Source organism: Lathyrus oleraceus, chromosome 3, assembly GCF_024323335.1.
Source record: "Lathyrus oleraceus cultivar Zhongwan6 chromosome 3, CAAS_Psat_ZW6_1.0, whole genome shotgun sequence".
NCBI classification, from domain to species: domain Eukaryota; kingdom Viridiplantae; phylum Streptophyta; class Magnoliopsida; order Fabales; family Fabaceae; genus Lathyrus; species Lathyrus oleraceus.
This window is the reverse complement of record NC_066581.1, coordinates 304807747-304833392: the sequence shown is the minus strand read 5'-3', so window position 1 is coordinate 304833392 and position 25646 is coordinate 304807747. Positions and strand designations below refer to the sequence as shown.

General features: G+C 39.1%; 1 protein-coding gene across 1 annotated transcript; it reads right to left on the bottom strand.

Annotated features, from left to right (window-relative positions):
- Positions 1-15214: 15214 nt before the first annotated feature.
- LOC127130985 (uncharacterized) lies at positions 15215-16888 on the bottom strand. Its single transcript, XM_051059935.1, has 5 exons — positions 16868-16888; positions 16474-16805; positions 15756-15832; positions 15566-15648; positions 15215-15436 (listed from the first exon to the last, which is right to left on the bottom strand). The coding sequence occupies exons 1-5, from the start codon at positions 16886-16888 to the stop codon at positions 15215-15217; spliced, it is 735 nt and encodes a 244-aa protein (XP_050915892.1).
- Positions 16889-25646: the final 8758 nt, after the last annotated feature.

Here is a 25646-nt window from a genome sequence, read left to right as displayed (position 1 = left end):
ATCCAAACGAGAATTGACTACCAGGCATGAACTGGATTTGGAAAGTATGAGTTAAATGAGAATTGACTACCAGACGAGAACTAAGTTTAGGAATGATAAACCAAACGAGAACTGACTACTATAGAGAACTAGGTCTGGAAACAACAAGTCAAACAAGAATTAACTACCAGACGAGAACTGGATTTTGAGAAAATATGACAGATGAAGACTGCATACCAGACAGGAACTGGATTTTTAAAAGACAAGCCAAATGAGAATTGGATACTGAAAAGAAGAGCCAAACGAGAATTGACTACTAGACGAGAACTGGGTTTTGATAGGATAAGCCAAAAGAGAATTGACTACCAGATGCGAACTGGGTTTTTAAAAGAGATAATCCAAACGGGAACTGGACTTTGAAAGGCATAAGCCAAACGAGAATTGACTACCAGATAGGAACTAGCTTAGGAAAGGGTAAGTCAAACAATAATTGACCACTAGGCAAGGATTGGGTTAGGGAAAGATAATTCAAACGAGAATTGACTACCTAGAGGGAACTGGATTTTGAAAGAGGTAAGCCAAACGAGAATTGACTACCAGACGGGAATTGGGTTTTGAGAAGATAAGTCAAACGAGAATTGACTACCAGCCGAGAACTGGATTTAGGTAGGATAAGTCAAACGTGGATTGACTACCAGACGATGAATGAGTTTAGAAAGTGATACCAGACAGGAAATAAGCTTTGAGAAGGGTTTTCCAGGCGTGAATTGGACTTTGAAAATGAGACCAAACGGGAACTGGGTTTGAAAGAGAGACCAGATGGGAATTGGGTTTTGAAATGGAAGGTACGGTGGGAACCGGGTAGCAGGAGGGAACTGGGTTTTGAAATGATGTTAACCAAGGTTGGACCTTTAGAGGTGCTAAGCAAAAACGAGTTTTAGGAACTAGCCAATAGAGATTGGGCTTGATGGATGTGCCAAGAGGGTTTGGGCTTTAGCTTTTATTTTTTAGAGAGAAACTTCATGCTATGATATGCATGAGTGGAATGATATGAATAATGCATGACAATTTATGCAAAGGTCTTGAGGTTTCACAAATGCCCCAAGTTTAGGTATGGTGTAGTGAACACTGCGAGAGATTTGTTTGGTTACAAGGCTTCTAGTTGACAGGTTAAGGGATGTGTCTAACTTGACTTCCTAACATCTTGAAACTGCTGTAGAGTGATCCTGAGCTGGATCTTTTGATGCCCTAGGATTAATTTAAGAAGCTTTTGAAAGCATGGAGCGGAACTTCCTCTCTGTTGACAGTCTTGCCCCAGTCTATTGGGTATCTACATGAATTGCCCTAGACATAAGTTAGGAAATAACTTTGTCGTAGAATGATCTCAATCTGACCTGCCCTAGTGTCTGATTAACCATCTTGGAGATATTGACTTCTTATACTCTTTGTGTGGCCTACCCTAGTATGAGTCTTGAAGTAACTTTACCCCTGGTTGGCTAATCTTTGAGGGAATGCCCCTGACTAACTACTATTTGGAGAGATCAGATCTCAACGTGATTGCCCAGATTGACTGAATCTTGAAGAGACTTCTCTTTTTTTTCTCAACGGAGTCTTCATATGTTTTTTCCTTTGGTGTCATCAAGCTCCTCAATTATTGCTCATTGTAAACCTTCTTGACGTCAAATGCTTACTCACGAGTAAAAATGTTCATTTGAAAAATGATAATGCTAATGATATGTTTATGTTAGTTTTGAAATCCAAGTCTGTTAACTAGAATTGTAACATATAATTGAATAGATCACTAATTGAGATGTCGTATCAATACCAACACAAATGATAAGAAAATCATTAGGAGTCAGTTTTAACACGATCTTACTGACTCTATTATACTTTCAAAATAAAACATGCTCCAATTAGGTCTTTTGAGCATTGTAACGTGGTCTGGTTCATGGTTTCAAAAAAAAGGATATAGGGCTCAAAACCTATTCTAACCCACTCGTTCTCCTTGATGTTCTCCAGACCTATGTTCTTCTATTTCGATACAAGCACTCATTTTTCAAAAGGGATTTTGAATGGTGGAAGTGATAAACCAATGAGGTTTTCTGAGTGGCAGTCATCAACCTTTTGTTTGGTTCGTAGCCACCCAAATTTGTTCTTGTTGAGAATTTTTTCTTTTGATTCCTCTTTCACTTTTGTTTTTTATGTCCCTGGTTTTTTCATGGACTGGTCTTTCGAGTCCACAGTCCACAGGGATGCCCTAATTTTGGCCTAAGTCACTCGTTTTTTTAGTTTTTGACTTAGTTGGATTTTTTTCTTCTGATTTTTGCATTTCTCATTTATTTTTCTTTTATTGGAACAAATTGTGTGACATTCGTTTGTTTGATTTGAAGGGGTTATGAATGCCTCACTCTTGTTGGTGAGGGACAACCGTTACGGATTTGTGGGTTTCGACCTCTCGTGAGGGATAAAATATGGTTGATCCTCAGATAGGACGCTCCTCTTTTGAAGTTTGAATGCATGGTTAAACTAACTGACGGCTAGCCTGCTCTGGGTTAAGATTGAGGGTTTTATGTTCATAAAGAAAACTCTTACTCCTTGGTTCGAAGGGTTTACTAGGGATTATCTTCCTTATACCTCTGGTTTTTAGGGATTTGAAATAATGCCTTATATCATCAACAAGGTTTGTCGCACCTCGAAAAAATGGGGATACGACTTTAAAGCGAAGCGCGATTGCACGCTCGCAATGATGGACTGAACAGAGTCGCCACCGAACTTTATTTATTCCCAAAAATGGGAAAGGGAAAATATCGATAAAACCCCTAAAAGAAAGGATAAGATATGGTCATCGCAACCAATATCAGGGTTCGGGAGTCGATTACGCAAGTGGAAGGTATTAGCACCCCTCACGTCCGTTGTACTCAACGGGAACCATTAGGTTAGTTGTGTGCGTTAGTGTCAGTTGAAATATTAGGCTTTTCGAATTATTAGGTGGGAAAGAAAGAAAGGATGAGAGGAGAATGTTTTTTGATTTTTGACGAAGGACTAAACCTAAGTTTTTTATTAGTGGGCCTGACAAGATTTAAAAATCCTGCTCATACGTATCTCAAAAGAGAAATCAAGGCTTACGTAGTTCTGGGTAGAAAATTTTTTGTTTGTTGGTCGATTTTAGCGAAAGCTATATTGTATTAATCGATGAAAACATCGTTTTACCCAAAACAGATGAGGAGTGGACGCATACCACACATCGAACGGATTTATAAATCTACATTCGGAAAAGCGTCACTTATCTCGACTCAACAATCGTGGCTGAAACATTGTTTTGTATCACTTAAGACAATATATCTTCCATTTATGAAAAAGGTTTTTGATTAATCGCACGGCGGCAAGAAAAGAGTTTGATTGGTTGGATGTATTTTGAGTGATGGCGAGAACTTGGATGAGCGAGATATACATCTCGAATCCTAGTCTCAGGAGTGCGTGGTATACACCATGTTCCATTTCCATCTTTATTGAAAGAGGTTAAGATAGGAATTAAGTATTTTGGAATTTGATTGAGAAAGGGTTTGAAGAAACCGCATTGACAATTTTAGACGATGGCGAGAGCTAAGATAGGCGAGGCATACGTCTCGAATCTTAATCTCAGGAGTGCACGGTATACACCATGTTCCATTTCCACCTTTATTAAAAAAGTGTTAAATAAGAATTAGGTATTTTGAGTTTTGTTGTGAAAAATGACTTGACACTAGATCAAGTATTGATGGACGTTTAAGAGAAATTTGAATGAGTGTTTGAGAGAAAACAAAGTGGATAAATTTGGATGATGGCGAGAGCTAAGATAGGCGAGGCATACGTCTCGAATCTTAATCTCAGGAGTGCACGATATACACCATGTTCCATTTCCATCTTTATTGAAAAGGTCTTAACTATGAATTAATATTTTTTGAGTTTTTATTAGAAAAAATGGCTTGACGTTGAATCAAGCGTTTGATGAAAGTTTGAAAGAAATGGAATAGAATAGGAGGGAGAAATGAATTGATTTGTTTATTGAGAAAATACTCGATGTTGGATCGAGTCATTATTTTTGATCTTTTGGAAATGGTTGATTTTATTCTTGTGTTAGTATCTAACTAAACAGTCAAATAAAGAAATAAAACAGTACAAAATTATTACACATCGGGGGAGTGGGGTACATTTTGTCAAATGGGGATTCAAAATCATGAAATAATTTAATCGGGCCCAAACAACAAATAATGCAATGTATGAGCGTAAGTGCAAGAGAACTGGCTCATTGTAAGAAAGCCCAAGAGTAAGCTATGTGAGGTTGATGGCGATGCTTAAAAAGCAATCGACTTACAAGGGTAGGGAAATGGGTATTAATAACCTAAAATTAAAATAAATAGCAAGGTACTATATAGAAAAAGAAATTAAATTAAATAATAAACATAACAAATATAAACACAAAAATTGGCTATCCCCAAGTATCGAACCCGCTCCACTAAAGACCATGAAACTGCCCTCTCTCCACTAGGCCATTTATGATTAGCTATTATTTACAAAAACAACTTGGGTATATAAACAGAACTAGCTGAAGATAGTTTAGAAAAACAAATTAATTAAAATGAGATGGGCTACTGTTACTGGACCACCTAACTAAATGATGGAGGAATATAAAACACAACCATAGCCGCCTGGCTGTTGGTTTTTCAAAAGAAAAATTAATTGGTAAAGATAAACATAAATATGTTACTAATACCCATAAACCAAAATTAATGACCAACTAAGGGAAACTAAATGGTCACTTAAATGGATTTAATGGTCTGTTTAATAAAGAGCAAATAAAAAAAAGAAAAGGAAAGGGTGAGGACGCAAATGAAATCCAGAACTCAGTCGTCCTCCATCCTCACTTTCGTTCTCAGACTCTCTCTATCTCACACCTCTCTCAACCTCTTCAATCGCGTCTGTCATACCCCAAAATTTGCCCATCAATATTACAAGGCATTTTTCAAGACACTCCGACTTATTCTGCAAGGCACTAGTCTTTAAGGGACAAAAGCCCAGCTCACAACAGGCCCAATCCAGAAAATGGCCCAAACTGGCCTGCTCGCTAGGCGAGCAATTCCTTCGCCTAGCGAACCCCTCGTTATGACACTCGCCCCAGCGAAGCACCAGATCCAGTAAAAGCCCAAAATAGCTTGCTCGCTAGGCGAGCAACTCCTTCGCCTAGCGAACCTTTCGCTACAATACTCGTCTAGCGAAGCTTGCGATATATCAGAATTTTCGGGCTTCATTCTGAGCCCATTAGGTCACCACAATCACTATAAATACCGACACTTCAGTCACGAAAAGGGGGACGAGGACGGACGAGGACGGACGAGAACAGACGAAGAAGAAAAACGGAGAACGAAAAAAGGACGAAAGGAGGACCCTAGCAAGTAAACCCTAGCGCTCACAGACAGGAAACCCTGAAGGAAAAGCCGGCGGCAGCAAGGTCACTTCCGCTCAATTCGATCCGCTCGGCCAATTCAAGGTTACAATTCGATTACAAACAGGTTGGCATTGCTATTACTACCTTATGTTCTTAATTTGCACATGGTATCATGATTGAATTTATGAAACTATCTTAAGTTTTACATATGAATTTAAGTATGCATGAACATCTGAATGTCTAACCACATAATCTCTGTAATGAATGCTATAAGGTGTGAAGCTTGCTGCCATTATATCGTTACTAAAACCGGAATCCGCATCCGCTCGCTAGCACACCGCTAAGCGAGCATGCAACGAGTGTTCGCTAAGACTTCGCTAGGCGAAGCAGGAGCGAACGCGACAGCAGCCGACTTTTCTGTTCTGACTTTTGCCCACCTGTCATGTTTTTATCATAGCCATGCATTGTTTATCTGACCCTACTGCTGTTCTGGTTTCTTTTGTGGTGTAATTCTCAATTGCACCCTGATTTGGTATTCTGACATGTTTGTTGAGTTTTGCAAAGGTTCACACATCGCCGGGAAAGCTAGCTAGATAGGTATCCCACTTTATTTGTGGGATGCCCTTTGTGGAGTTTCACCCTAAATTACCTAATTAATTTTAATGTATTAATTTTAATGTGGAGATCCACCCTCAATTACTTAGCTGATTTTAATGTATTGATTTTAATGTGGAGATTCATCCTAATTGCCTAATTGATTGTAAAATACGGCCTTTAAATATGTGATCTTGGACCTCTCTTTGCTGCCCTACGGTATTACGGTATAACGGTCGTGTCCCGCGAATGTAGGGATACACTTAGCAAAGACCCTTCGGTTAAATCATCATAAAATAAATCATGGTCCCTCGGATGTTGCCTTCGAAAATACGATTTTGTCCCTCGATGACCCTTCGGTGTAGCCTACGGTTAAATGATGATCGTCCCTTCGAATGCTAAGGTATCCTTACAACTGTTGCCTTCGATGACCAATTAATGACCCTTCGATGACCCTTCTACATCCAAAGGATAAAACTACTTACTTCTCAATAGTAAGGACAGTTTTACCCTCATAAGGATAGGAAATGCCCGGAAAGACCTCGGACAGGTAAAACCCTTAATTGCTCATTCATAACCTAAAATACTTTGCGCACCTCACACATTTCAAAACATCCTTTTTAGAAAATCACCACTTAGCATACATCCGTACTAGGATCATTGCCGAGTTATATTTTTCTAAACGACTTTCAAAACTAAACGAGATAACCACTTTGTATACATTCATACGAGAATCATTACAAAGTTAAATTCTCCTTTTCAAAACATTCCTCACTCTCAAACACTTTTTCAAACTAGAAAAACATAAATGATTGAGCAATTAAGAGCCCATGGATAACCATGGATACAAAGGGTGCTAACACCTTCCCTTTGTATAATGTACCTCCCGAACCTAAGAACCTAAATTAAGGTCTTTCCTGTTCTTTTCCGCCTTTCCTTATTGGATAAAAGAAAAGTCGGTGGCGACTCTTGCTATCCGCGACATTGCGATAAAAAGCAAAATACCCCAAGTCAGTTCACCGTATGACAGAACTGGCGACTCTGCTGGGGACATACAAAGAGAGGTCACCTTAAAAAAAATCATTTATGTTTTAAATTGTTCCTTCTTTTAAGGGTATTGTTGAGTGAAAGATCCTACGCCCGGATCTAGTGTACCTTAGGTAAGTAGCAATAGATCATCGCGACTATCCGGCGTATACTGGAATGGTTAAAATGATGGCTACGGTTAATGTGACACTTTGGATGTCCCGATGTTCCTTATGTTTACTTGAGGAAAAATTTGGCATCTGCGTGGTGTCATTAAAGCATTAACCAGACCTTTAGAACCCTAATTGACTCATCCTAGCCATTAGAAAGTAGTGAGATAACTGACTTCAGTTCCGACTGGGGTTGGTTGAGACTCGATACTACACTCTTTGAGATTGGACTTTAGGGAAGCTTTGGTCAACCACTTGGCGTTGCACTGAAGTGGACTTAAAGAAAGGTCGATGATCTGAGATCCTTCTAGAACCCAGTTACTATTCTAGGACAGGTTGAACCAACCAAACTTCAGTGGGGAGGGTACTTACCTATGGAACTCATGCAAGCCTTAAAACTTAGGAATGATGGTTGTGTGACTTGCTTGTGCTTGTTATTTACTTAACATCATAACATCATAACATGATAACATCATAACATCATAACATCATAACATCATAACATCATAACATCATAACATCATGACATCGTGGCATTGTACTAACCATTTCAAAGACTTTAAACATTGGAAACATTTCATACATTGCATAACATAACATTGCATAACAGGTATTCTAAAGGGATCAATGTTCTCACGGTTGTCATCCAAACAGAAAAATGGACCTCGAACAAACTGTCAAAGATCTCCATGCTCAGAATGCTCAACTCCAGGAGATGATCTTGAACTTATCCAAGGGGCAGGAAGAACTGAAGGCTCTCTTGCTCGAGAAGAAAGAGGACCAGAAATCTGTGAGGCACATTAACCCGGGAAGAAGGCAGTTTACGAAGATCAATATGACTTTAGCACAAGCACTGCAGGGTATGCTAAAAGCAAATTTAATTACCCTCCGAGATCCTCCTGCAAAACCCAACACTACTTCTCCTAGTTATAATCCCAACGCCAGGTGTGCCTATCACTCCGATAGCCCCGGGCATGATACAAACGGTTGTTGGTCGTTGAAGAATAAAATTCAGGACATGATCGACGCCGGAGAATTTGATTTGGATCCGCCTGAGACTCCTAATGTCATCACAGCCCCTCTGCCTAACCATGACGAGACTGTCAATGCTGTGGAAGATGCTGATAACAATTGTGACTTGGATAGTTGGATTTTCCTAACAATTGGTGACGAACTCAATAATTGGAAGGCTGAAGACACTATCCCGATTTCCTTTAGTCAGGAGTAATCGTTATTGCTTATCTAATGTATCAAATTTGGTTAAATGTTTGTCATTTTCATAAGTATATTCATATTCAATAAGATCAATGGACTTTTTGCATTCAAATATTGCGCTCTTTATCTTTCCTGTCATTTTTTCAAACAAGCTATGTTTTCTTGCACACACTCACGTAACAAATTGCATATCCATATCCACTCTGGATCCTGTTGATAATAGTTCTGCTACTGTTCATTATGACTTTGAAAATCCGATCTACCAAGCCGAGGATGGAAGCGAGGAAGATTGTGAAGTCCCTGGAGAACTTGCCCGACTACTGCAAGAAGAAAAGACTATACAGCCGCATGAGGAATCAATTGAAATTGTAAATCTGGGTACTGAAATAAACAAGAAAGAAGTCAGAGGTTTCTTGGGGCACTCGAATTACATTGCCCGATTCATTCCACACTTGACTGCTACCTGCAAACCCATCTTCAAATTACTAAAAAAAGAAAAATCAAGAGATGGTATGGAATGATGAATGACAAAATCAAGAAGTATCTCCAAGAACCTCCAATTCTGATACCACCAGTTGAAGAAAGACCTCTCATCATGTATTTGACCGTGTTAGAAAATTCAATGAGGTGTGTGTTGGGGCAACATGACGAGTCTGGTCGAAAAGAGCATGCCATATACTGCCTTAGCAAAAGGTACCGACTGTGAAACAAGATACTCACAGCTCGAGAAAGCTTGCTGTGCTTTGGCTTGGGCTGCTCGCCGACTAAGACAGTATATGTTGAATCATACCACTTTATTGACTTCTAAGATGGATTCTATCAAATATCTATTTGAGAAACCTGCTGTCTCCTGAAAGAGTTATCACTGACAATGGTACTAATTTGAACAACAAGATGATTACTGAACTCTGCACGCAGTTCAAAATAAAACACCATAACTCTTCTCCGTACCGGCCAAAGATGAACGGCACCGTGGAGGCTGCTAATAAGAATATCAAGAAGATCATACAAAAGATGACAGTAACGTACAAAGACTGGCATGAGATGTTACCATTCGCTCTCCACGGTTATCGCACTTCGGTGCGCACTTCGACAGGGGCAACTCCGTTCTCTTTAGTCTATGGAATGGAAGCCATCTTACCAGTGGAAGTTCAGATTCCCTCTCTAAGAATCATGAAAGAGGCGGGCTTAGATGAAGATGAACGGATTCAGACTCGACTCGATCAGATAAATTTGATTGAAGAGACTCGCGGCTGTTTGTCATAGGCAGATATATCAGAAGCGCATGATCCAGGCATTTAACAAAAAGGTCAAGAGACAGGTATATCAAATTGGCGACTTGGTGATCAAGCGTATCATTCTACCGCAAGGTGATCCCAGAGGTAAATGGACTCCCACATACGAAGGGCCATTTATGGTTAAGAAGATATTCTCTGGTGGAGCCATGATACTTGCTACAATGGACGGCGAAGATTTCCCGCATCCTGTGAACGCGGACATAGTTAAAAAATACTACGCATAAAAGAGACCCGCTAGGTCGACGTATCTAGGCAAAAGTAAGGGCATCCTGGCAAACCAAAAGGGTTCGGGCAAAAATTAGGGATAAACATATAAAGATGTACACCCGGCAAGTCGAAAACCTGAAAAGGCGGCTTGGGCAAAAAAGGGTATCCTGGTGGACTGAAAACCTGAAAGGGCGGTCCAGGCAAAAATGAGGGACTAAAGCGTACGACTATGTTCCGTTCTCCGTCAGCTTTACCCAAGTTCCAAGGACTGAACAAGCCAATCACTTCTATCCGACAGCAGGGGATGAGATGCTTGAAGACATAATGACAGTAGTGGAATTAGAATCGATAGGACTTTTTCTGCATAGCTTTCTCTTTGTTTGCCTGACAATTTCCTCTTACTAGGATTTCTGTCTCCTTGTACATAAATTGCCTGTTTATAGGCCCTCTTTCAAAATCAATACAATTTTATCTCCAAAAAAGATGCTTTTGTTTTCACTTTTTCTGTTTTGTTTGCGTAAACGTCCATTGATTTAATTCGAATTGATTTATGCATTTGAATATGATCAATGTTTACAAATAATTGCATGCCTAGAATAGTAATAACAATTACTACACGACTTCAGGATCGAGGAGAAGGTCTAATCACGCTTCCCAATGAATCCGTTGCTAATTCGATTCCCCGGCAACGCCAGTTATTCCCTAGAAGAAATTGGCATCACTAGACTGGTCATCTCTTCTACCCCCAGCCAGGCTCTGTTGAATATCTCTGCCATCAGATAAAAGTCAAATACCCCTAGCTAAGGAAGGGTCATCAATACAAATATCTCCGACCAGAAGACTGAGATTTATTTCCCCAGTAGAGTCCCCTGGAAGAACGTTTCAGACACATAGTGCATTCATTACATCATTTCACATCACATACCTACATACAATTTTCATTCCGCATCATATACATTACATCATTTCATAACATATACATGTATACAATGCTCTCATTTATTCCAGACGCATAATTCACTCATTACATCATTTCACAGCACACGCATGCATACAACATTTGCACCTCATGCATCATGACATGGCATGGAGCTAACTTTATTTTTCAGGTTAATTATCCTCTTGATACAATCAAAACAAAGGTCCATTCAGACGGACAGCTTTATCAATTACATTCAGGATTCAACTACATCTTTCAGATATACTCCATGTCAACATTCACTCTGACATCCTCCTAACGATGGCATCTATAAGCTCATCCCAGACACTTATCGCAAATACAACATACACAAATACTATCAGATTCAGCCTAACGTACAGTTCGTTCTGATTCAGCCCAACATATGACTCCTTCAACTCAGATACGATCTAACGTACGATCCATTCTGACCTTCAATAACTCAAATACGGTCTAATGTACTATCCAGTTAGACCTTCATATCCTCAGATGCTACCTAGTGTACGGTACATTTCTGAAGTGTAGTCTAGCATATGACTACCCCCTTTTATAATCAGATTCGGCCTAATGGACGGCTCATTCTGCTCAGATACGGTTTAATGTACGACCCAGTTAGACCTTCATCTCCTCAGATGCTACCTAGTGTACGGTACATTTCTGAAGTGTAGTCTAGCATATGACTACCCCCTTTTATAATCAGATTCAGCCTAATGGACGGCTCATTCTGCTGCTCAGATGCTACCTAGTGTACGGTACATTTCTGAAGTGTAGTCTAGCATATGACTACCCCCTTTTATAATCAGATTCAGCCTAATGGACGGCTCATTCTGCTCAGAGACGGTCTAATGTACGACCCAATTAGACCTTCAAGTCCTCAGATGCTACCTAGTGTACGGTACATTTCTGAAGCGTAGTCTAGCATACGACTACCCCTTTCACAATCAGATTCAGCCTAACGAACGGCTCATTCTTCTACTCAGATACGATCTAGCGTGCGATCCGGTCTGACCTTTATTTCATCAGATGCAGCCTAACGAACGGCTCATTCTGCTGCTAAGATGCTACCTAGCGTATGGTACATTCTGACGGGGTCTAGCATACGACTACCCTTTCATCCTCAGACGCGGCATGACAGACGACTCATTCCGCAACTCCAATGCGGCCTAACATACGACCCCTTTGGATCTTCAACTCGGATACGATCTAGCGTACGATCTATTCTAATTCCACCTTCCTCAGATACAGCCTAATGGATGGCTCATTCTGCAACTCAGATACGATCTAACGCACGATCCATTCTGATCTCTCATCCCCAGTGGAGTCACCCGCCTAATGAACAACTCACTCTGCTAATCAGATGCGGTCTAGCGTATGATCCATTCTGATCCCTTATCCCCAGCAGTATATAACACACTCCGACTCCCCGGCGAAGTCGACAGCATAATGGAGGACTCACTATACGGCCTAACGTACGACCCAGTATGACACCCATGTCTTCAGATATCGTCTAACGTACGACACAATATGAAGCTCTCATCATCAAACTTCCTGGATGGCATCTTTAAGCCCATCTCCATCAAGACTAATTGACAAGTGCAAATTTTTGAGGCATTCTAGTGTTCAATAATCTTCCACCTCCAGACCACGAACGGCATACTTGCCATCCTAACTCTCTCGGTTCAAGAATATTGAACAGGGGCAGCTGTCATACCCCAAAATTTGCCCATCAATATTACAAGGCATTTTTCAAGACACTCCGACTTATTCTGCAAGGCACTAGTCTTCAAGGGACAAAAGCCCAGCTCACAACAGGCCCAATCCAGAAAATGGCCCAAACTGGCCTACTCGCTAGGCGAGCAATTCCTTCGCCTAGCGAACCCCTCGTTATGACACTCGCCCCAGCGAAGCACCAGATCCAGTAAAAGCCCAAAATAGCTTGCTCGCTAGGCGAGCAACTCCTTCGCCTAGCGAACCTTTCGCTACAATACTCGCCTAGCGAAGCTTGCGATATATCAGAATTTTCGGGCTTCACTCTGAGCCCATTAGGTCACCACAATCACTATAAATACCGACACTTCAGTCACGAAAAGGGGGACGAGGACGGACGAGGACGGACGAGAACAGACGAAGAAGAAAAACGGAGAACGAAAAAAGGACGAAAGGAGGACCCTAGCAAGTAAACCTTAGCGCTCACAGACAGGAAACCCTGAAGGAAAAGCCGGCGGCAGCAAGGTCACTTCCGCTCAATTCGATCCGCTCGGCCAATTCAAGGTTACAATTCGATTACAAACAGGTTGGCATTGCTATTACTACCTTATGTTCTTAATTTGCACATGGTATCATGATTGAATTTATGAAACTATCTTAAGTTTTACATATGAATTTAAGTATGCATAAACATCTGAATGTCTAACCACATAATCTCTGTAATGAATGCTATAAGGTGTGAAGCTTGCTGCCATTATATCGTTATTAAAACCGGAATCCGCAGCCGCTCGCTAGCACATCGCTAAGCGAGCATGCAACGAGTGTTCGCTAAGACTTCGCTAGGCGAAGCAGGAGCGAACGCGATAGCAGCCGACTTTTCTGTTCTGACTTTTGCCCACCTGTCATGTTTTTATCATAGCCATGCATTGTTTATCTGACCCTACTGCTGTTCTGGTTTCTTTTGTGGTGTAATTCTCAATTGCACCCTGATTTGGTATTCTGACATGTTTGTTGAGTTTTGCAAAGGTTCACACATCGCCGGGAAAGCTAGCTAGATAGGTATCCCACTTTATTTGTGGGATGCCCTTTGTGGAGTTTCACCCTAAATTACCTAATTAATTTTAATGTATTAATTTTAATGTGGAGATCCACCCTCAATTACTTAGCTGATTTTAATGTATTGATTTTAATGTGGAGATTCATCCTAATTGCCTAATTGATTGTAAAATACGGCCTTTAAATATGTGATCTTGGACCTCTCTTTGCTGCCCTACGGTATTACGGTATAACGGTCGTGTCCCGCGAATGTAGGGATACACTTAGCAAAGACCCTTCGGTTAAATCATCATAAAATAAATCATGGTCCCTCGGATGTTGCCTTCGAAAATACGATTTTGTCCCTCGATGACCCTTCGGTGTAGCCTACGGTTAAATGATGATCGTCCCTTCGAATGCTAAGGTATCCTTACAACTGTTGCCTTCGATGACCAATTAATGACCCTTCGATGACCCTTCTACATCCAAAGGATAAAACTACTTACTTCTCAATAGTAAGGACAGTTTTACCCTCATAAGGATAGGAAATGCCCGGAAAGACCTCGGACAGGTAAAACCCTTAATTGCTCATTCATAACCTAAAATACTTTGCGCACCTCACACATTTCAAAACATCCTTTTTAGAAAATCACCACTTAGCATACATCCGTACTAGGATCATTGCCTAGTTATATTTTTCTAAACGACTTTCAAAACTAAACGAGATAACCACTTTGTATACATTCATACGAGAATCATTACAAAGTTAAATTCTCCTTTTCAAAACATTCCTCACTCTCAAACACTTTTTCAAACTAGAAAAACATAAATGATTGAGCAATTAAGAGCCCATGGATAACCATGGATACAAAGGGTGCTAACACCTTCCCTTTGTATAATGTACCTCCCGAACCTAAGAACCTAAATTAAGGTCTTTCCTGTTCTTTTCCACCTTTCCTTATTGGATAAAAGAAAAGTCGGTGGCGACTCTTGCTATCCGCGACATTGCGATAAAAAGCAAAATACCCCAAGTCAGTTCACCGTATGACAGCGTCCCTTCCCAATCACCCACAACCTTGCTCTCACGCCTCTCAGGTTCTCTCTCACAATCGCTCATCATCTCTTCAAGAAATGCACAAATTTATGGTTTCCAAAGAGACTCAAGTAAAAGCTTACCTTCGACGATGACGACGACTCAGGTAATGATTGAATCTTCTCCCTTCGCCTCTTCAAATACTGATTTTGCTTTGATTTTGGGATTAGGGTTTTTTGTGGTGTTTTTTCCGCCTCTCCATTTTTCGTCTTCTGTTCGTGATTCTCCTCCCTCCTTTTATCTTGCAGATTAGGGTTTCAATTTGGTATCCAGAGATTCAAAAAAGAAACTTCCTGGAAGTGCTTTTAGGTGCTCAGAATCGGATTGCCTTCTTTGATGCTTGGACTTGGAAAAGGTAATCTGAACCTATGCTTTCTCTTTGAATTTTGTCTCCATTCCATTTCGGGCATTTTTCTGAATTTTCTACAGCTTTAGTTGCTTTATGTTTTACTGCAGTGAAAATTAGCAACAATTCATGGGCAACTTCGGTTATTTGCAAAGCTCCGATTATGAACACGGGTTAAGTGTGTTATTGGTACTGTGTTTGCTGTTATACAATGCTGTAAGTGACTTCACATCAGCTTCGACAAAATCAAGAAAACTCTTCAACACCTTGCGAAATCCTGAAGATATAGAACCATCATTTTCAGAAGCAGTGCGTTCTTGCTCAACCCTCTCTGAACCTTTATGCACAGCTTGCATCTTTTCAGCTAATGCTTTTAGTTGGATCTTAGAAGCAAACCAAATTGAGAAGATTCTTGTCAAAATCTATCAGTTCTGGCATTTTTCTCAGCAAGGAGCTTACACAAATAATGTATTAAAGTCATTTTGTTATTTCTTGCATAGGTATCAGATAACTTGAGAAGACTGTCCAATTTGAATCCTACTGCTGATCCTCGGGCTGTTCCCTGATTCAAGGCATTGCCCAACATAAGAATAGTCTGCATTATTTGACAAAGTTTTACAGATTCCTTGACCTCTCTGGTTGTAACAGGTGTTGCCTGCATAATACCAACTGCTCCTTCCTCTATTGATTATGTATTTTTACCTGCATAAGACTGCTCTGTTAGATTGACAGGCTTAACCTTCATTTCTTTCCGCTGCAGGTTTGTCAAGTTTGGAATTCTGCACGAAATTGCATTGGCCACTGGTTGATTTTAATAACTGGTGCTTGGCTTGGATATGGTTTGCTTTTGTATATGTGTGGGGTGCTGTTGTTGCAGGTTGCGTGTCAGATACCGTATAGTTCACCTGAGGCTGCTGCACCATTGACGATTGAGTTGTGGTTGAGTGAATCATTAATAACCAAAATTCCATTCACACAAAGACCGGAAGGATAGCAGAGTTAGTCACATAGCCCATTCCAAAAAACCAAAACAACTGGCTTCCTAATGAAACTAGCTGCAAACTCCTCCAATTCATTGTAAAGCGCAGTCGTGCTCCCATCCACCTGGATACTATAAGTTTTCTGGAGAATACTTCTTCAATGTATCAATTGCAGGATATTGTCTTTAGATTGGTTCTTCTTGTTGTGACCATAACTTGGATTTCCCAATGCTTTCCAAGTTCTTTATACACTTGAGATGTTTGCAAAGCCAACTCACATGTTGGGACCAAAATAACGACTTGAATAAAATTATTATCCTGATCAATGTTTCGTGCAGGAATGCAAAATGCAACTGTTGTTATGCAGGATAGATTTACATCTTCGGTTGGTTCTTTGCAGGTCACGTACGCACGGAAAGGATTAGCATGAAGGCTCTCACTTGCAGCTGCTGGATTGTCTTGGTTTTGCAGGATTTGGTTCAAATGAGGCTATTGGCTTGGCACCTTCAATCACTTTGGTTGTTTGTTGTGCAGCATCTGCCACTGTCTTAGCAGCAGTGAAAACAGGTTGGGTATCAACACCAGAACTTTGAAGTGCTTCTTGAGCCTTCCTGGAAGCCTCAAAGAAAGCTGGTGAAGCAATTTTCAGAGCCTCTTCACCAGCCTGCTGCACAATTGGCAACGCCGTATCGAAGCCAGGCGTCAAAACATTCCCAATAGCTCCAGCAACACGCCGTGCTGTGTCCAAAAAACCAGAACCTACCACCTGAACCTGATCAATAGTCTGCTCCACTTGTGTGATAGAAGAAACAATTTGGTCCTTGGAGATTGTACAGCAGCTCTGACTTCATTCATGCTTTGTTAGGCTTCTTGGTCATGAGCACATGAAAGATGATGTTGAAACAAAGGGCTTGCAACATGACATTGAAATCGGAAGCAACTTGTCTTATGGAATTGGATTGATGCTTAAATTAGTGTAGGATTTTGGGTTGTCATTGACTATGTTGGATTGGATTGGAATTGGGATTAGATGTGAATTATGGTTATATTTTGGTTGTGATTTTTTGATGAAATTTGGGAATTGGTTGTAATGTAGAAGTTAGTTGTAGGATATGGATGTGATGCATTGTTATGCTTGAATGTTAAATGAAAATGTATATGCTTGAATGTTAAATGAAAATGTATATGCTTGAATGTTAAATGAAAATGTATGTATGAAAATGAGTTTGGAAATGTTTGAAAGTTAAATATTATTGAATGTTATGAAATGAGTGTATGTACTATTTTGATTTGAAATGAACTATGGATGGAAAATGGATCATGTTTGGTTATAAAATGGATATGGATTTTTAGGAATAATCCAAAACTAATCTAAATGTCAATTAAGAATAAAAAAACCAATAAAAACCGATTAAAATCAAATTAATCTATAATTTGTTAAAACTACTTTGATGTCAAATTCTAACATTTTATTTGGAAATTAAAAATCAATTAGAGTTTGAATCATTAGTAAAAACATAATTAAGATTAAATTTAGACTTAATTTGAAATTAAAATCAAATTGAAAATTAAAAAGTCAAATAGTTAGAATCCATTTTATAATCAAAAAACACCATGATAAAAAAAAATTAGATAATGACCAATGTTTATAAAAAAAATATGGATTTGCGAATGGATGGTTGCCTTTGGTCATGAATGTATGCAAATGAACTTTAGGCCAAGTGCCAAATAAAAAATGAAAAAATGGAAAAAATTCAGGACCAAAATCGGGGTATGACAAGGTTCTAATCAAAAGCATACATGCAATAATTTCGTGTTTTTTCAATTTCATCATTCTCCTTTTGAGTTTGCTTGAGAAAAAGTTTGATATCAATGAATAAAATATGAATGGACACTAATGGATGGATTCAAAACATGCATATTCATTTCAATGTCATTATTATTAAAAAATAAACGAGTTTTTTACAAGCGAGTATTACAATGACAAGCAAGAAAAATTACACATGAAAATGATTGAATGACAAAATGATTGCCAGTTCTGAGGAGACATTCCTAGGCTTGATTTTTGTAAAGGACGCTTCTGCAACCTCGACACTTACTTAACAAGGGATTTCTATTCACCGACAGGTCCCCTCCTTGCAGAGTTAAGTGCCTTTAATAAATCAGTTGTTGTACCCTGGCTTTGAAAGCATTGTAGTCCTTGGTCGAGTGTCCTTATTATCTGACATGATATCCACAATATACGTTGGGATTATACCCTGGTAGGAATGGTTTTGGAGAAGGATTTAGAGTCTTGGGAATCACCAATAAGCTCTAAATTAGATACGACAAGAGTTGGATGTATGGCACATGAATCAGATCTAGAGGAGCATTCCTTCATTCCAGATTATTCTAAGGTCTGCGATGGTTTTGAGCTTGCTGATTCTGTAGAATCTGAGCCTGTTGAGATTGTTGATACCCTATTGGCACTTGTTGGAGCAGAGGCTACTCGTAATGAGTTGTAGCGGTATACGGGTAGCATGGCACGGGAGCCATGGGTGCTTGAAACTGAGATTGAACATTTGCCATGACATCACTTGTTTCTTCCTCTGTCTTCATCTTCAAGCACCCAGAGTCGGGTTTCTTTGCTCCCTTAGCTAAGGCGACTGTATCTTGGATTTTATCGATCTTCAAGAAGTTCTCGATTCGCTCACTAACAATGACCAGGTCGGAGAAATTCCAACCATCCTGTCAAGATAAGGCCCCTGAAGGGTATTCATGAACATGTCTACCAGTTCTCTTTCCAGAAGAGGGGGTTGAACCCCGACAACCAAGTCTCTCCATCATTGGGCATACTCCTTGAACGATTCGTCCAATTTTTGAGCAAGGCTCTGGAACTGAGTCCGGTTGGGAGCCATATCTGAATTATATTGATAATGCTTCAGGAAAGCTTCAGCTAGTTCCCTCCAAGTTTGGATATGCGCGTGTTCTAGCTACATATACCATTCTAGAGAAGCTCTACTGAGGTTGTCTTAAAATAAATGCATTAATAATTTCTCATAGTCAGAATTAGCAACCATCTTTCTGCAAATATCCCGGATTTCGGTCTTTGGACAGGTAACCCCTTTGTATTTTTCAAAGACAGGGACTTTGAACTTAGCCAAAATCTTCATGCCAGGCACTAGACACATATCTGCAGCATCCAACCCAAAGGAATCTAATCCTTGGATAGCTTTCATTATGTTCTTCAGAACATGAAACTTTGTCTCCATCTCAGCAATTGATGATCTTAAGGAGTCATAAACTGAGTTATCTTTTGGAGTGAAGAAAACATCGTGACAATCATCTATCTCAAGTTGAACTCTTCCACCCACAGGGATGTTGAGTGTTTGAGCAACATTTTGATACACAGAACCTCTCTCACGAGGTGGTTAAGCCACAACAGGTGTACCAGTTCCCCCTAGTGGATCCACTAGATGTATCACAATAGGGTTTGGAGTAGCGACTTTCAAATTAGCATATTACGTTTCCTTATGACCTATATGTATAGCTTGCAGAACTTCCATAAATTGACCCATATGGGCCCTCACAGTGGTCATATCTTCCCTCATAACAGTCTGGTTCTTCTCCAAGTGATCCATGAGTAGTTTTTTAATTAATGTGCATGTTGTATGAATGTTGGGAAATCATCTTGGCAGTAGCAAGTTCTAGAAAAAGGCCAAACAATAATGAGTTTTCTGATATGGTATGATGAAACGCAATATGATGCATGCAAAAGGTTTTTCGTTCCCAAAGGAATGCATATGCTAAATCATTTTTATGATGTAATGAAATGGCATGCAACATCATAGATTCAAAGGTTTGCAACATCTTGGATAGTCTGATCATGAATCTCAAAGTAGGTGGAGGTTTAGTTTTCCTACAAGAAAAAACCATGTCCCCTCACAAGGTGAGTACTAAGACTCTGTGAAGATGCTTAGAGTCATGAATCATGAGGCAAAAATATCTTTAACTCCATAAGATAAATCGTGGGTCAACAATACCCTATGGATGATCTACTCTAAGTGAGGTCACCATCAACTTCAAAAGCCACAAGTTTTCTAAAGGTCCTTAGAGTCACAAACTCTATTTGGAAGAATGGTTGTCAATGCAAAATGAATCACGTGCCAACGAAACTCCAAAAAGAATCTACTCCAAGCGAGGTTTTCGTACCTTCCCACCAAGACAACTACGTCTGAGGAGTCAATGTGAAGCTCCCTCCTATCTTAGGTGTACTCTCTAAGCCAGTGTATTGGGATTTTCACTCAAGCAACAGAAACTAACCCACAAGACTACAACAAATATATATAGGTATATATAACACAAATAGATAAAGACAAGAAATATAGAAATAAACATCCAAGGCAAAAAGGATACATGCTAGCTAGGCTTGACTTGCTTAGGAAACCAGTCCCTAGCAGAGTCGCCAACTGTCGTTCCGCGAAAATTACAGAGTCACAATTGGATTTTATTTATTCCAAAGGAATGGGAAAATAGCGATAAAATCCCAAGAGAATGATCTTCGCAACCAAGAGCGGATTCGAAAGTCGGTTATGCAAAGGGAGGGTATTAGCACACCTCACATTCATTATACTCAACGGGAACCACTATGATTGTTCTTCATGCGTATGGATGTTGTTATTTGAAGGTTACTTGCTATCGATTAATGAGATAAAGTAAATGGGAAAAGAAAGAAATAATTAATAATGTGCTCTCCAAGGTTTCGAACCTTTATGCCTACGTATCCTCATTCATGCAATAAGGAAAACGGAGCTTCGTAGTTCCGATAACAAAACAAAGTATTTGTTATTTGTTTTAAATGTATAATGTTAATGTTTGTGTTATAGCAGTTAACTCTACTTCTATGCTCATGGCATGTGAGGCTTAAGTGTTTGTTTATTTGCGGTAGAATGGATGCGCTTAGATCATATTATAACAGTTAAACATTACTTGTATGCTCGCGTATGGGAGGCTTAAGCTTTGTTCATGGTAGAACGAAGTAGCGTGCTATTTTTGTAAAAAGGTTTTGAAATATGCCCTAAGGAAGAAAAATGGATTTGATTGGTTGTGGTTGATTTTAGAGCGGAGATAAGTATCATACCACAAGCTAGGTACGACCAATAATATGAATACTTGGGAGTTGAGAGGACAATTGCACCCTAACCACTCTTTTTTGTCCAAAAAGGGTTTTGGATTATGAAATGGTTTAGCGAGTTTAATCATTGTACTTATAGAGAGACAAGTATCTAACCATTGGATAAGTACGACCAAAAATCATAATACTCGGGAGTTGAAAGGACAATGGCATCCTAACCACTCTTTTTCTATCCCAGAGCACCAGATTGAACTCATTTTATGGTTAGGTGTTTTGAATGAAAGTCAAGTAGTCAATCCACAAGCTAGGTACGACCGACAACCCAGGTACTTGAGTGTAGTGCACAAGTACGTACACTCCACTTTTGCATTCCAGTTTATTGAGAAATTGTTTTGAAAAGAGCATTTGACGTAGGATCAAGCGTTTGGAATTTATTATGAAAAAGTGTGTGAAGAATGAGATAAAGATAGGTTGAGAAGTAGAAGTGGATGAGAATAGAATTGATAATGATGATGAGATACTTGATGTTGGATCAAGCACTCACGTTGCTTTGAAGTGAGTTTGATTTGGAAAACACTTGACGTCAGATCAAGTGTGTTTTTTTGTCTTTTGAAAAGTGTCTTTTTATGGTTTGATTTTATCTTTTTAGTTAGCATGCATTGAAAATATTAAAGGAAAGATAAACCTAAGCTATTACACTTTCATGGGAAGAGGGACATATGATCCACAATAGGGGAATGGTACCAAGCAATACAAGGGAATGGAAATGTCATGATCGTGGTGAAATAAATGACATACGCAAGACGTAGTATCCAAGGCAAATTGAAATGGAATTTTCAATTTGACAAGAAAATCACAAGTCAATAGACAATTTGAATGAAAGTTAACCTAATGGGAAAACCTGGAAAATCAACATTTAAGCATGTTATTCAATCATGAATTAAATCAACAAAATGAATTAGCATGGATTATCAAACCCTAATGAAAAATTGTACTAATCATGGCAAGATTGGCCAATATGGAATTAACTTCTAAAATCCAAAATCTAATTAAAATTGATTAAACCTAATCATATCCTAATTAAACTACATTATATCATATGATCAAAAATCAATTCATTATTTATGCACAAAAACTAAAAAAAGTCAGAAACAAGAATAAAGCAAAATAAATAAATTAAGATATATTAAGGTGGGATTAGGGTGAGAATGAATATGAAGGAAGGGTGTGGGCATTGATTGAGGGGTGTTGATAGAAACTGCTTGGGCTCAAGCCCAAGCTCCAAACAACTCGGGTTCGAAAATTTTACCTTGTACCCCTACAGTTAGCCCCATACCCCTACAAAATTTTAAAAATTCCCATTCTACCCTTAATTGGTTTTAACCAATTTACCATTTCATTTTTACCATTCAGTTGAAAATTTCAGAAATTACACTTTCACACCCCTCGCATCGGAGCTCCTGCAAAATGACTTCCGGTATGTATTTTTCCCAAACCGGAAGACTTAAAGAATGACTTCCGGAACACACAAAAAAGCAAACCGGAATACTTCATGAAAGAGTTCCGGTTCAATTAAAAAAAAAGCGAACCGGAACACTTCTTGAAAGAGTTCCGGTGAACAAATTTTACATACCGGAACTCTTTGGAAAAGTGTTCCGGTATGTATTATATGTGTTCCGGAAGTCTTTCAAGAAGTCTTCCGGTTCGCTTTTTTATTTTTTTTTATTTTTTATTTTTTATTTTGCAGGAATGGAAAATCTTCCCCAAATATGTGTAGATACTACTGATGCGTTTATAACAACGGAAAGATTTGGTACACGAGAAGAGGTTATCAGATGGATTAAAGAGGTTGGAATCAACAATAAAGTAACTGTTATTATCAGTCGTTCAGATACTGAAACGGGGAAGAGAGGGAGAAGTAACAAAATAATATTTGGTTGTGATAAAGGTGGGAAACACAAGATTAGTGATAGTGGTACCCAAAGTGCGTCGAAGAAATGTGGATGTCCATTTAAAATCAGGTCGACTCCGGCGAAAGATGGATCTGGTTGGAAGATTGATGTAAAATGTGGGTTACATAATCATGGTTTACCGGATAGATTAGAAGGTCATTCGTTTATTGGTAGATTGACCACAGATGAGAAGCAACATGTCGCTGATTTGGCAAAGAGACATGTAGCACCTAGACACATATTGCTTTCCTTGCAAGACAATTATCCTGAGAATGTCACTCGGATTACGCAAGTATACAAGCATAAGAGTGTGATACAAAAAGAGATAAGAGGTCCTAGGAGTGAGATACAACATCTGTTTAAGCTTATTGAGGATGCAGGATATGTGTATTGGAGTAGAAAAAAGGATGACTCGGAAGTGGTGAGAGAGATATTTTGGGCACATCCTGAATCAGTTAAGTTGTTGAATATATTTCTGATTATGTTAGTTATGGATAGCACCTACAAGACAAACAAATATAGACAACCTTTGTTTGAAATTGTTGGCATGACATCGACCGAGTTGACTTTTGCTGTTGGATTTGCGTATATGGAGTCTGAGCAAACAGAAATTTTTTGCTGGGTATTGGAGAAATTAAAAGAGTTGTTTATGAAGAAAGACATGTGTCCACGAGTGATTTTGACAGATAGAGATCTTGCTTTGATGAAAGCAATTGAAGTTGTGTTTCCCAACTCGATTAATTTGCTATGTAGATTTCACATTAACAAAAATGTTGGTGCCAAATGCAAACAACATGTGGTGAATGACCTGCAAAAGACGATAGACACATTATGGATGGAAGTTGTCTGGGCTAGTGATGAGGTTGAGTATGGTCAGCGGTTGCATCAACTTGAGCAAGCATGTGGTGATTATAGTGGATTTATTAATTATGTGAAAGACACATGGTTGACTCCACATAGGCATAGATTTGTTGGAGCATGGATTAATCGAGTGCTACATTTGGGTAACACAACGACTAATCGGTACGTCTTATAATTTTGTATGTGTTATTTTTATATCTGATATTATTTCTATGTATTTTTTATGTGTTATTTTCAATATTTTTAGGGTTGAATCTGCTCATTGGAAGTTAAAGCAGATGTTAGGAAACAGTATAGGTGACATGGTCAAATATTGGGAAGCAATGAATAACAACTTGAGGTTACAACTGGGAAACATTAGAGCTTCTTTTCAAAAGAGTTTTTACGAAGTTGAGCACGCGCACGTAAGTCCCTTTTATGGTTATTTGCGTGGTTCCATATCTCGAGCTGCTTTGAGACGTATTGCTGAAGAGTTATTGAGAGTTGATTATGTTGGAACTAACAGGCAAATATGTGGTTGTACTCTTAGAACATCTTATGGGTTACCTTGTGCTTGTGAGTTAGGAAGATACATACTAGGTGGTATACCGATACCCATTGATGCTGTTCATGTTCATTGGAGGAAACTAACTATGGAAGTTGAGTTAGAGGTAGGTGAAGACGATGGATCAGAGGTGGATATGACTTCTGCAATGGATGAGTTGTGGAGACGATTTAGGTCATTAGATGTTATTGGGAAAGGGCATTAAAGAGTAGGGTATGTGAACTAGCATACCCAACAATGACAACATTGTGTCCACCACCTGAGAAAATAAAAACCAAAGGAGGAGTGAAGAAGAAAGGGAAAAAACCAGCAGATTATGATGTTTATAGGGACCCTTCGTATCATGAGTATGTTGATAAGGCATCTCAATCTTCACAAAGGCAATCTCAACCATCACAGACTTCGAAGAAGATCAAATTATCAAAGAAGCAACCACAATTCATTCTTCAATTTCCTAATCATATTAGGTCATACATTGAAGATGTAGTTAATGTTGAATCAGATGGTAATTGTGGATTTAGAGTCATTGCATCATTGCATGGATATGGTGAGGATGGTTGGCCAATGGTCCGTAGAGAGTTGGGGTTGGAATTAATAGACAAGGATAGATCAACTTTGTATGACAAGTTATTTTCTAATCGGTTGTCAGTAGTGAGAGAATCTTTGATGATAGAATCCTTTGGTTCACAGCCACCTGAAAAATGGATGAGTCTACCAGATATGGGTTACTTGATAGCGAATCGCTATAATGTTGTACTTGTCTGTTTAGGCAATCCGTGCATGACTTTCTTTCCGATGACAAGTTCACATTCACCAAATGTCTCTATTTATTGCATTGATTTTGTTAACCGCAATCATTGGGTTCAGGTACGTATTTATATGCCTAAATACAAACATTATTTCAGTTAATATTTTATGTTATATGACTTAATCTTTTAATTATTTTACTTTATCAGGTTAACATGAAAGAGGGGTTTCCATTGCCACCGGTCACATTAGATTGGAAGAAATTTCGTTCTCATATAGCAACTACTTGGATGTTAGGATTTGCAGGACGTATGCAACATTGGCAATTACTTACACATGTATTAGCATGATTATGTACTCAAAACATAAATATGTAATCAAAACATGAATTTTATA

Coding starts and splice junctions, on each gene's coding strand:
- LOC127130985 (XM_051059935.1), bottom strand. CDS start 16,888: ATGAATGAAGTCAGAGCTGCT. Junction 16,806..16,867: donor TGAATGAAGTCAGAGCTGCT/GTACAATCTCCA, acceptor ACTATTGATCAG/GTTCAGGTGGTAGGTTCTGG. Junction 15,833..16,473: donor AGACAATCCAGCAGCTGCAA/GTGAGAGCCTTC, acceptor AATTTCGTGCAG/AATTCCAAACTTGACAAACC.